General features: G+C 60.9%; 1 protein-coding gene across 1 annotated transcript in view; it reads left to right on the forward strand.

Annotated features, from left to right (window-relative positions):
• PSTPIP1 (proline-serine-threonine phosphatase interacting protein 1) overlaps positions 1-10,887 on the forward strand; it is a gene marked incomplete at its 5' end in the record, with an annotated part of 22,632 nt that extends 11,745 nt beyond the window's left edge. The window contains 10 exons of the mRNA XM_008593596.1: positions 1,467-1,529; positions 2,202-2,300; positions 3,189-3,234; positions 4,333-4,412; positions 5,003-5,101; positions 6,204-6,300; positions 6,822-6,912; positions 9,115-9,170; positions 9,382-9,515; positions 10,564-10,887. Coding sequence (XP_008591818.1) covers positions 1,467-1,529; positions 2,202-2,300; positions 3,189-3,234; positions 4,333-4,412; positions 5,003-5,101; positions 6,204-6,300; positions 6,822-6,912; positions 9,115-9,170; positions 9,382-9,515; positions 10,564-10,695 — 897 coding nt within the window. The remainder of the gene's footprint in view (positions 1-1,466; positions 1,530-2,201; positions 2,301-3,188; positions 3,235-4,332; positions 4,413-5,002; positions 5,102-6,203; positions 6,301-6,821; positions 6,913-9,114; positions 9,171-9,381; positions 9,516-10,563) is intronic.
• Between the last annotated feature and the right edge of the window lie 1,489 nt (positions 10,888-12,376).

Here is a 12,376-nt window from a genome sequence, read left to right on the forward strand (position 1 = left end):
CTTCTCAGGGCCTTAGTGATGAGGTGTGTCCTGGATAGGGCGGGAGAGCCAGTGCACAGGAAGGCTTTGGGCTTGCAGGGGAGGGATCGTGGTAAGGTGTCTGAAGAACTGAAAGTGGAAAACACACAAGTGAGCTGTGAAGGAGAAGATTCCAGCTCAAGACTCGGGCCAGGCTGGGCCTGGGTGTCCTGGCCAAGCCACTTCCCCCTCTGTGCCTCAGTTTCCCTCTTGCAGGATGGACACTTATGCCCACCTCCCAAGCTTCAAACCAGAGCCAGACCCCGTCAGTCTTCACAGCCAGGATTCCAGCCCTGATTAGTGGCTCTGATGGCAGAAATTTACATGGCTGCAGGCCCTGTCTGCCCACCCAGCCAGCTGGGGTCTCAGGCTTTCAGGATCCTAAATTTGTCTCCCTGAACAGCCAGCGGGTCCCCAAAAGCTATCCCCAGAAGCTGCCCCAGCGTTGAAATGCAGGAGCAGGTGACCTGAGCTGGGATTTGCCCAGGGCAGCCTGGGCTCAGCTATTTTGAGCTCTCCTGTGGTCAGTGGGGCTGTGACGTCTGCGGAAGCTGTTTTGGACAAAGCAACTTTTTCCTCAGAGCAGCAAGGGCCCTGCCCCTGCAGGCAGGGAACTGTAATGTAGTGTGCGTGCATGTGTGTGTACAGGAGAGTGTGGGCACACGTGTCTCCTCATCTGGCCTGTGCACGTGCATGTGTTTCAGTGTCTGTGTGTCTGCACCTCTGTGACTGGGTGGCTTACTGAGGTCTCCCAGCTGGCACAGACCCCCCAGAGAGCCCAGGCACAAACTGGCTCCAGTCCCAATGCCCGGGGCATTTCATCTCCAGTTCCTCTCCTAAATTATAACCCATTCTCTGTCCTGGCTGTTCCATCTTCTTATCTGCACAAGAGGCCTGGGAGGAGAACGTGGGCCTCTGTGCCTATGGTCATGAGCATGTGGGGGTGTGTGTGCATTTCTGTGAATGGGCCCATGCTTGCGCGTGGGTGAGCAGCTGGGAGCCTGGGGGCCTGTTAGTGTGTACTTCCGAGTGAACTCTGTGTGCACGTGTGCGCGAGGGTGTGCACACGGGCTGTGAGCAACTGTGATGTATACAGAGGCTGTGAATGAAGTACTCTGTGTGTGTGCATGCACGTGTGTGTGTTTTTAGGGGTTTGTGTGTGTAGTTGGGAATTCCCGGGCTAGAGGCCAGGTCCTGGCTGGGGTCTGCTGCAAGAACACATGGGCTTCCCCATGCCCTGGGCTTCCCCACACCCTGGGCTTCCCTTCAGCCTTCCATTCCGAGGGTACTTGTGAAGGAGCAGGCATGCCGGTGGGGAGCATCCTGTCACCCCCATCTCAGAGTCAGGAGGGGATGCTGTGCCTCATCCCAGGGACACCCCATCCTCTTGGCCTAGGGGAGCATCCTGAGGCCACGGCCCCCAGCTCAGAGCCTCGTGTCCCCTGCAGTACGAGGCCATCATGGACCGTGTCCAGAAGAGCAAGCTGTCGCTCTACAAGAAGGCCATGGAGGTGAGTGTGAGGGTCCAGGACCACAGCCCCTCCTGCTGTCCTCCTGGCGAGGGACAGCAGGGCTCAGGGTGTGGTCCCCAGGAGCCCTGGCTGGGCATCTGGGACAGGCTTGCCTCAGACCTCCACCCAGCATCATGCACCAGCCTGCTGGGTGCTGGGGCTGCGTTGGACACCAAAGCCCCAAGTGGATCTGCCCAGGCCCCACCCTTGGGGGCTCCTGACTGAAGGGCAGGCAGACAGTTGCACTCAGTGTCCCCTGGGGTGATCCATGCTGTCTTTGAGGACTCTGGGGGTGGAGGGAGGAGGGACCCCTGAGTGCATCCCATAGGACACTGGCAAGAGGGGGAAAAGGGTTCCATAAGGGGGGCAGAGTGTGCAAAGGCCTGGCATCATGAAGCTGTGTGGCATTGTCAGGGACCATGCCCCTAAAGAGGCCAGGATCCTGGCAGCGCTATGCTGTCCCCACTAAGAAGGGGCCCGGGAACGAGACTGCCAGCAGCCCCCACCCCTTCTCCATCTCCTTTCTGGATCTTCAGGGCCCTGTCCCTGGGGAGGATGTCCCCACTCCACCCACAGACAGGGAAAGGGGAGGCTGGGCTCAGGGAGCCTCAGTCTGGGGGGCCGCAGCGTAGCAATGTGTGGTCCCCAAGTCACACCCCTCCCTACCCCCAGTCCAAGAAGACATATGAGCAGAAGTGCCGAGACGCAGATGACGCTGAGCAGGCCTTTGAGCGCATTAGCACCAATGGCCAACAGAAGCAGGTGGAGAAGGTACGTGGGCCACGGGGCCATGGGGCTCACCCCAGGGCTGGGGCAGGGTGGGAGGCAGGGAAGGGGCACCGCAGACACCCCCCAGGCAAGGTCTGCTTCTGGGACACGCTAGCTGTTCACCCCTCTCTGACCCTCAGACTCCCATCTGTGAAATGAGTTTCCTAGACTCTTAGGACATGGACAGGGTCAGTTTGATCCCCTTTGCCATCTCCAGGCCACACAAGGACCCACTCCTCAGAGCAGGCCCACTGTGGCCCAGGCCCAGAGCTCACAGGGCAGTGAGTGCAGACGCTAACCCTCACACAACCCTTGAAGAGGGGCTCAGTAGGCCCATGTCACAGAAAGGAAACTGAGGCCCAGAGACGGTAAGTGACTTGTCCAAGGTCACAAAGCCAGGAAGCAGCAGAGAAGGGATCCAAGCCCAGGTGGTCCAGAGCCCAAGCTCTTAACTGCTCTGGCCTCTGGGCCATGGTGGGAGTGTCAGAGCCACCAGGGCCCAAGAACATGTTGCCCATTGCACAGATGGGAAAGCTGAGGCCCAGAGAGGGGAGGGGCCTGGGGGAGAGGTGGGAGCAGCATGTCTGGGGCCAGAGCCCAAGTGCCAGCCAGTGGGTTCACAGTGGCCACACGGGCTGCGTCTGGCCCCTGGTCCACATTCTCCCTCCAGGTCTTGACAGCTGCTTTTCCAGTGTCTCTTCATGGGCTGGAGAGCCAGTGAATGATGGAATTTGCTCACAGTTGGCTCCTGATTATCTCGCTGGGTGGCTGGAGGGGGTGTGACAGTCACTTCAGAATAGCCCAGGGAGGCTGGGAGCCCGAGGGCTGAGGCCAGGTGGGCTCTGGTCCCCAGGGCAGGGGCTCAGCCCTGCTGTCCCTCTGTCTCTTCAGAGCCAGAACAAAGCCAAGCAGTGCAAGGACTCGGCCACGGAGGCAGGTAGGTGGGTCCTGGCCACCTCCCAGACCAGGCGTGGTGGCCTAGACAGGCCTTCTTCCTACCACGTCCTTCCCTCACCCCGGGGACACACCCCCACCTGACTGCACAGTCACACGCTGTCCCCTCTCATTCCACACATGGGCAACGAAAATAAACACGTGCGGCTCTCCCGCTGCAGAGACCACTCCTGTACACGTTTAATCCACACCACACTCCTATGAGGTAGCTGCTGCTATTATCCCTTTTTAACAGATGAAGAAACTGAGGCACAAGGAGGTTAAGTAGCTTGTCCAAGGTCACAGAGCCAGTAAGTGGTGTTGATGGCATTTGAATGAGCCCAGGCCACCTGACCCCAGAGCCCAGGATTTGCATGGCCACGTCCATGGCAGAAACCCACTCATCTCTCTGTCTCTCTGTCCCTCTCTCTGTCTCTCTCTCTCTCACATACACACACACACACACACACACACACGCAGGCTTCTCTGGGCTTCTCCTTCTTCTGACACCAGAATCCCCCCAATCTCCTCACCCCTTCTGACACACCTCCTATGACAGAGAGCTCACCCCTCCTCCCGTCCCCTGGGAAGCCTCTCTCCCTTCTGCTCTGCCTTTTCCAGGACCTGGCCACTCTCTTGGCTGGGGGACAGAGGTCATGACCCAAGCCTGCTGGGCTTGTAGCCCTACAGCTCCTAACGCTCCCCTCCACCCCTCTTCCAGTGCATGGCCACCCTCTCTGGGCCTCGGTTTCCCATCCGGAAAGTGAGGGGGTGGGGCCCAGGGATGGCAAGAGGTGTGGACTATAAACTTGTGTGTATGAGGCTCCACTCTGGCCCTCAGGCAGCGCAGAGCATAGTGGGGGAGCTGAGTCACCCTGAAAACAACAGTACCAGAGTGGGTAGCCCTAATAAGCCTTTGACGAGGCCCTACCAACAGCCAGGGCAGGTCCCTCTTGGGGAGGATTGGGCTCCGAGGACTTGGGGGAGGAGGGCCTTCCAGGAGGGGGCGCTGCAGGAGCAAAGGGGGAAGGAACTTGTGACATGGGGGTTATAGGGGGTGTCTAGGCCGCTGGGCCTCCCTGAGGGCCTCCTGTGCTTCCAGAGCGGGTGTACAAGCAAAACATCGAGCAGCTGGAGAAGGTGCGGGGCGAGTGGGAGCAGGAGCACCGGACCACCTGTGAGGTGAGCGAGCTGAGCCTCACTTTCCCCAGCTGCAAAGTGGGAGACACCCACCCCGCTCTAGCTGCTTCAGCAAGGACAGATGAGGCAGTGGGTCGGGGAGGTACCATCCATCCGTCCGTCCATCCACCCACATACACACCTTCACTCGCCCGCCGGGCCCTGCGCTGGGTCCTGCCCCGGGTGCTCACTGCCTGGCTTTGTGCCCTGGGTCCCTTTGTTGCAGGCAGTCATTCTTCAACCCTTTTTGCTGAAGCTGAGACTGAGGCTCATACAAAACCCACAGCTTCTTGAGCCCTGCTGATGGACAGGGCCGGCGAGACAGGGCTCAGGATCCAGGTCCAGCGCTCCTCTCACCACCCCCACTGGGCCTCTTCCAGTGGGAGGTGGAGCCTGGAGGGGGCTGGGGGCAGGAATCCCCCAGGCAGCTCAACCTCCTTCCTGGCAGCCTCAGGGCTGGCACAGAAGTGGGGGTGGGGACCTACAGGGAAGTCTTTCCTTTAGACGTGGCTTCCAGCAGAGCTGTGAGTGGGGCCCAGCTGGCCTAGCTCTGCAGCCCCCTCCTCACTTCTCACCTCCCTCCCACCCCCCAGGCCTTCCAGCTGCAAGAGTTTGACAGGCTGACCATTCTCCGCAACTCTCTGTGGGTGCACTGCAATCAGCTGTCTATGCAGTGCGTCAAGGACGATGAGGTGGGGGCTGAGGGCATTGGGGCATGTGGGGGGTAAGGAGAGGGCCGCCTCTGAGCAACAGCATGCCCAGGTCCATCTGTGCCAGTCAGAAAACACCTAGTCCTCTGTGGTCCAAGCCCTGGCCCCAGGGGTCTCAGACCTGAGTAGCTCAGCCTCTGCTCCCAGCACCCCGGGACAGGGAGCTCAGTACTGCATAGGGCTGCCAGCCTCTCTGCCCAGGAGACTGTGCTTCTGTGGTTACCCTGGCATCGCCTTCTCCTCCCCACCCTCTGCCCCCACTCCCTCCAAAGTCCCTGGCTCTGCTCTCTCTGTTGGAGCAGGGAGGGTAGGTGGACACAGCCCTTCAGAGGTCTGCTGCAGGCATGGTGCTTGTAGAAGCCCAAGTCTAGTCTCCTTTTAGCCCCGCACATCTTCAAGATATCCTGGTTCCCTTTACTGAGCCCAACATGCTCGGTGGAATAGGGTGGGTCCTCCCCAGCAGAGAGAGGCCACCCCCTACCCCCAGGGCCCTGACCACTGTCAGTGCAGCCACAGAGCCAGGAGCGCTCTCAGGCAGCCCTGGTTCCCTGATGCCCGCTGCTGCTCCTTGCCTGACCCCTCCTGCTCATGGCTGTGGGGTTTTGACTTTTTCTTTTTCTTTTCTTTTTTTTTTTTGGCCCACATGGTGCCTCCTCCTAGCAATGGAAGGAGTGTTGGCTCCGGATCCACTCATGCTGGATCCAAAGTCCAGCTATACTGCATTCTTCCTCTGTGACCTTGGGCAAGTCACTCTCCTCCTCTGAGTTTCCTCATCTATAAAAAGGGAAAACCGTGTGTACCTCAGAGGATGGCGTGAGTTAAGTCCCTTCCATAGGGCCTTGTGCACAGTAGGTGTTCAGGAAACAGAGGCAGCTGCCCGCCAGCTCTGACCCCTCAGGCAGGCCTGGGGCAGTCACACCCCCAGCTCCCTGACTACAGGCTCCGAGCTGAGCACAAAAGGCGTGTGAGGAGGCCAGTGGGGCGGGGGCCCTGGCCGGAGCTGAGTCCACGGGGGCAGGGCTTTGACCAGGGCAGGCATCGAGCTGAAGCCGGCCCTGCTGCCTCTGCTCTTTCCCACCCCCAGCTCTACGAAGAAGTGCGGCTGACGCTGGAAGGCTGCAGCATAGATGCCGACATCGACGGCTTCATCCAGGCCAAGAGCACGGGCACCGAGCCCCCAGGTGAGGCCCCGCCCAGCGGGCGGCCTCTGGGTCCAGGCCCGTCTGGCCCTAGAAGGCCTGGCCCTGGATTCTCTGAGCCTCAAATGCCATGACAGGGCTTGGGGAGCTCAGAGCTCCCTTCTGGGTGGAGTCTTGGCCAGACCCAAGGGAGGAGCAGGGGACAGTGCAGTCCCATGGCTGGGTCCCTGACCTGCTGCCTCCCCAGAGGCTAAGAGCTCTCTGTCACTCAGAGGGAAGGGGTGAGGATGGGGGTTTAGAGGTGGGAACTTCCCACAGCCCCCACCCCCAGACTGTTTGGTCCCACTAAATCATGAGTCCAGAATATTGTCTTGGTGGTACCCACAGTCCGGTCTCTCATGGAGTGAGAGAGGCCCCTCCCCGAGCACCAGGCCAGGGCCAGAATGGGAAAGTGGGGCCCCAGTCCAGGTCTCTGAACAGGGATAGGTTGGGGTATAAGGCGGCTCAGGTCTGGCCTGCCCTGTCCTTGGCTGCCCTGGGCATCACGGGCTTGCTATCCACAGCTCCGGTGCCCTACCAGAACTACTACGACCGAGAGGTCACCTTGTCTTCCGGAAGCCCTGGCATACAGCCATCCTGTGGCATGATAAAGAGGTAAGGCACCTGATGACCCTCTCAGGCCAGGACACAAAAGCTGGAGCAATAGTTGGGGGCAGGAAGTGGTCCAGCCTCTCCTCCTGCAACTGGCTCATCCACACCTGTTTATTGAGCACCTACTGTATGTCTGGTGTCCTGTTTAGGTGCTGGACACTCTGCAGAGACAAGACAGGCTCAATCCAGCCTCATGGAACCCTCAACCTGAGGGGACCCAGCATTAAACAAATAATCACATCCCAATTACTCACTGGCGACTGTGCTCAGAACTCTGGGGAGGCTGCCACGCCAGCTTCCTTGTCCCCTGGGCCTTGCTACTAGCCTGGGTTGGTGCCCTGGACTGCCAGGCTGCAGCGGGATGCTCTCCAACAGGCATGGGATCCGGGATATGGGAGCAGTGGCCCACAGCCAGTCTACTTGCAGAATCCTCCAGGCTGTTCCAGGGCCCCTTCCCTGGCCTGTCTGTGATTAAACGCCAAGGTCCCAGTGCCATGCCTCAATGTGTGAGTGACCTGGGCAAGTCGCCCACCCTCTTTAGGTCCAGGGCCCATGAGTGTTCGGGTCAGACTCAGAACTCAAGGACCTTCCTGTTCAGGCCTTGGGGGAGCCCCCTAGTAGCCAGGTTTCTGAGGGGCCATGTGCCAAGTCTCTGAGCATCTATGGGCATCTATGGGTTTCATATAGTGCCTGTGCCCCTGTGTCCACCCCAAGGCCTCCATGGCCTCCTCTCTCCACCAACCTTCAACAGAGGGCCCTGCCTTTGGGAGGTGGGGGATGGTGGGGAGGGGTTGATGTAGTGCCTGGCCCTCCCGAGGACTGGCTCATTTCCAAACCTCAGGAGCCCCTGGAGCCTCCTCCTCCGGCAAGCAGAGGCTCGTGGGAATCACCCGTGCTCAGAGAGGAGTGCACACACACCCCTCTGAGAAACGTGGGGGAGCTGTGACCCGGGAGGAGGCACATCCACACCCTCACGATGGGACAAAAACTTGGGGGACTCAGGCCTCCCTGCACCCAGGTGAAACCTGGATTCCAGCATAGGTGGTCATTTAAGCAACTGGATGAAAGAACTCACTTGGGACAGTACCAAGAAAGGGCTGTCCTGAAGAGGACTGAGAGAGAGAGAGATTCCATAGAGCGGAGGGAAGCCAGGCTGCTGGTCAGGGGCCATGATGGGGAAGCCACAAGCCGGGCAGGGTTGGGGAGGGGCAGGGGTTAGAAGCATAGACACCTCTGGGGAAAGGGGCCGTGGGGCAGGACAGCATGGCGGCCCAACAAGCCCTCCGCCCTTCCTAGGGACCTGCAGCTCTGCCCCTGCGCCCCCAGCTTTGACCCAGCGGGGCTGGCGCCCGGGACTGCACCTGTGCTCGCGCCAGGCCTTCCCGTGTGTGCTGCCACCCTGGGGCCTCGGCTCCCTGCCCCTCCCGTCCCACGTCGCATCACGGGCAGCCTCCTACAGGCCCGAGTCACGGCCGGCCCTTGGGTCCCTGCTCTGCATCTGTGCACCCCTCTCCCGTTCACGGGCAACGGCTTGCCCCCCAGCCTCACCTGCTGAAGCTTCACTCGGCCTTCGAGACTTAGCTCAGTCCCACCAGGACCCCCGCTGCCAGGCAGCGCAGTAGCCTCCGCCTCCGCCGGGTTGGCCTGTTACTGTTACTGTCTGCTTCGTGGGTGTCCGCAGCGTGTCTCATGCTGTTCCATTTTTCTCTCTTATTCAACAAACCTTCATGACGCCGGCTCAGTGCAGGCCTGAGCCAGGCCAGGGGCAGGGGTGAATGAGCGGAACCCACGCGGACCCGGGACCCCCCCTGGCTGGCCGGTCCCCGCGGCTGCAGGGAGGAGGCCGGGCTCGCTCGCACGCGGCGGGACGGAGGGGCCCGAGCGTCTCCCGTGTGGCTGCAGCGTGGAGGTCTCGGGCCCGCGAGGGGGCGCTGCAGGGCGCAGGTGCTGAGACGGTCTGCAGGGGAAGTGGGAGGGCGCTGCCGGGGAAGGAGGCGCCGCTGGGACCACACGTTAGGGAGCCCTCCTGCCTGAGGGGCACCCCACCAATCACGTCCATGCCTGGAAGCTAGGGGTGGCCCCGCCCTGGCAGAGGCGGCCCTGGAGCCCCTAGAGTTGTCCCTGCCTAGTCTTCCCTTCTATTGGCGCCCGAGGGACCTTGAGTGCCGGGCGAGGGGACCCACTCTCTTTTCTCTCTGCCTCCAGGTTCTCCGGGCTGCTGCATGGAAATCCCAAGACCGCACCGTTGGCAACTCCTGCTGGTAACTGCGGGTGATGGGGAGCCCCCAAACACACTGTGGTCCCAGGGGAAGGAGAGGACTCCTCCGTGGCACAGATGGGGCCACTGAGTCCCCAAAAGGGGAAGAGTGTGTCCTCCAGCAGCAAGGGGGCGGGGAGGGGCGAGGCAGGGCCAAGCCGTAGAAACTCCACCCAGCAGGGCCTCCGCAGGCCCAGGCCTCACACTGCTCTCAGCCTCCACAGAGACCCTGACCCCCGCCCCCGAGCGGAATGAGGGCGTCTACGCGGCCATCGCAGCGCAGGAGACGCCGGGAAAGCCCTCGGCGCCCGCCCGGGACTACCGCGCGCTCTATGACTACACGGCGCAGGTGAGGCTGTGCGCGCGGGTGGGCACGTACGCCTGGGCATGTGCTGGGGGACAGCACTTAGAACAGCACCCAGCGCTTAGGGGCGGCTCCGCGCATCCGCTGAATGAACGCAGGTGAACAGGTACAGGGGCGGGTCTGCTCGAGTCTGTGCGCGCACCCATGTGGGGCGTGTGCGACTGTGCTGTCCCCCGCGGGCTGGGCAGCGCGGGTGCCCGTGTGCGCGCGCACAGGTGCCCACGTGCAGGCAGGTCGGCAGAGCCTGGGGCTACCCGCAGGCAATGGTTTGGGGTCTGGCTCTGCACCCTTGGGTCAGGGCCTTGTTCTCCTGGCCATTGGTGCTGAGAACCATCAGGGCCAGTACGAGTCCTTCAGCCGTGTTGGGATTGACTTTCTGATGCCCACGGGAAGAGGGTGGGTCAAGGCAGCCACAGGGCAGCTGAGCCGAGATCCTTGGAGAGTCCATTAAGCTCCCTGCTTTGACGGACCCCACATCCACCTGGACAGAGGCCAAGCATCCCCACACGACTAGGCAGGCAGGGTGTGGCTGCTCTGACCGAGGCCACGGCTCAGGGATGCAGGCTCCCAAAGCCTAGTCCCAGGCAGGGCAGTCAGGCCGGAAGAATGAAGGGTGCTTGCATGACAAGGACTAGCTGGGGCTGGGGACACTCTGGGGTCACCAGCAGTTGGGAGGGGGAGGGCACACTGCACGTGAGCCTTGGAGTGACAGCGTGCCCTTGGGCTCGTATGGAACAACCCTGACCCCCAAGGTGCCCTTGTCACTGTATCTGGAGCAGAGTGGGAGAAGGGAAAGCCCAGGTTGGGGGAGGCCTACAATGACAAACGGAGGGACACAGGAGGCCAAGTCCCTTGGGGTACCACACATCCTATACATCTTCAAGGGCTGACCCAGGAGACATGGGCATGTCTCAGCTGGCCCTGCCCACCCTGGGAGGCAAGCTGGCATTTACTGCTGGGGTGGATGGAACGCCAGGCCAGAGCCCTCCCGGCAGGCTCCTCAGCCTCAAGCAACTTTCCATCTCTTGCCCAGAATTCTGACGAGCTAGACATCTCTGCGGGGGACGTCTTGGAGGTCATCCTGGAAGGGGAGGATGGTTGGTGGACAGTGGAACGGAATGGGCAGCGTGGCTTTGTCCCTGGGTCCTACCTGGAGAAGCTCTGAAGAAGGGACAGCAGCCCCCACCTGGACCTGCCTGGCCTGTGGAGCCAGCAGTGCCCCACCACCAACCAGGCCTTGCTGGGGCACCAGAACTGAGCCTGCCGCCCCCTCTTACCCTCCGGGATGGGATGGGTGGTGGTTGCTCCCAGAGGAGCCTTTCCCCTAGGGAATAAAAGTGCATACTTTTCTCCCTGGTCTGCTGAGGTCCCTTTCTCTCTTTCTCCTGCCCCAGTGTCCAAGTACTCAATCCAGAGGCAGCAAAGGAGAGAGAGGCGGAGTCTGAGAGAGGAAAGCTCCCCCTCTCTGAGACAAATCTCCAGCTCTAGTCACTGAGGCCCAATTCCATCCCACGTTCTGCTGGGGACAGAGGAGGTGGCCTGGCCCCCATCGCTGGAAACTCCCACTGTCAGGGAGAAACACTTATCCCTGGGCAAACAGAGGAAGGATGCAGGGGAAGGATGCAGGGGCAGGTGCGAGAAGGGGCTCAGAAGGGCTGGGGCAGAAAGCTCAGGCTTCCCGGGCACAGAGGGACTGGAGGGGGGCTTGTACTGGCAGCAGCAGGCAGGACGGGGTGAGTGTGCGAGCACAGGGAGGAGGTGGGAACACCAGTTTAGAACAGGAAGCAGGTGATGGGTCTGTTGGGGGCAGAGGGGCCATGGTGAGGAAGACAGACTGAGAAGCTTGTGGGTGGAAGTGGTCCCCATGGCCTCCTGTCCCACCCCCTGCTGTGGCCTGAGGAAGCCACCACTGCCTGTGATGCTGCCTCTCAAATGCAGCACACCCTGCCCAGGCTCCAGCCATGCTAAGGCTTTGGGCATGGGTGTGGGGGACAGGGCCACTGGGACCTGGCAGCTCCTCAGTCCTGGGCCTCTCCGGGGTGAATGGCTGAGCTGGCCCACCTCACACTCACCTGCAGGCTCCCCAACACTCTGCCAGCACAACAGGCCAGCAGCCCACCCCGCCTTGGGGCCAGACCCAGGGGCTACAGGGGGTGGGGTGGGGACACGCTGGTTCTCCTCCACTGGGCACACTCTGAGATAAACTGGTGAAGGGTGTTCCTGCTCCCCGTAGACCGTCTTTCCCCGGCGCTGTTAATTACTTCACTTACACTCATTCATACACCTCTGTGGACTGTTTGCTACGGACCCAGCTCCGGCCAGGCTGAGGGAAGGTAAGACGCATAAAGCCTCAGTCTCTTGCTTTCTTCAAGGAGCTCTTGACCTGTAAGTTGGACAGTACAGGACATGTCCCAAGGTGCGTGGCTGTCATAGAGGCTTCTGGGGACAGGTGGCCATGAACAAGCAAAAAACACAGGATTCTTTCTGCTCCTTCCTGCCTTTGGCAGCTTGACTGTGGGCAGGGAGAGGATTCATGCACGTGACAGAGAAGGGAGGGAGGTCATTGGAATTCCCCAGGATTTAAACTAAACGAGACTTGGGAGAATCTAATCCCACCTCCTACACGATGTCCTCCCCGTCACTCCTGGGGACTGGGCACCCCAGTCGGCTTCAACATCTCTGGTGACGTCCCTATCATTCCCACAAAAGAAGCCCATTGTGAACTTCCCACTGGTCCTGGCTCTGCCTGGCTGGCCACCCACCTGGCGGCAAGTAAACGGAGGACTATCCCACATGCGCAGGCAGATAGCAGATGCCACAGTGGCAAAAATGAGGCCTTTGACCAA

This window comes from Galeopterus variegatus, unplaced genomic scaffold (genome assembly GCF_000696425.1).
Source record: "Galeopterus variegatus unplaced genomic scaffold, G_variegatus-3.0.2 Scaffold9382, whole genome shotgun sequence".
NCBI classification, from domain to species: domain Eukaryota; kingdom Metazoa; phylum Chordata; class Mammalia; order Dermoptera; family Cynocephalidae; genus Galeopterus; species Galeopterus variegatus.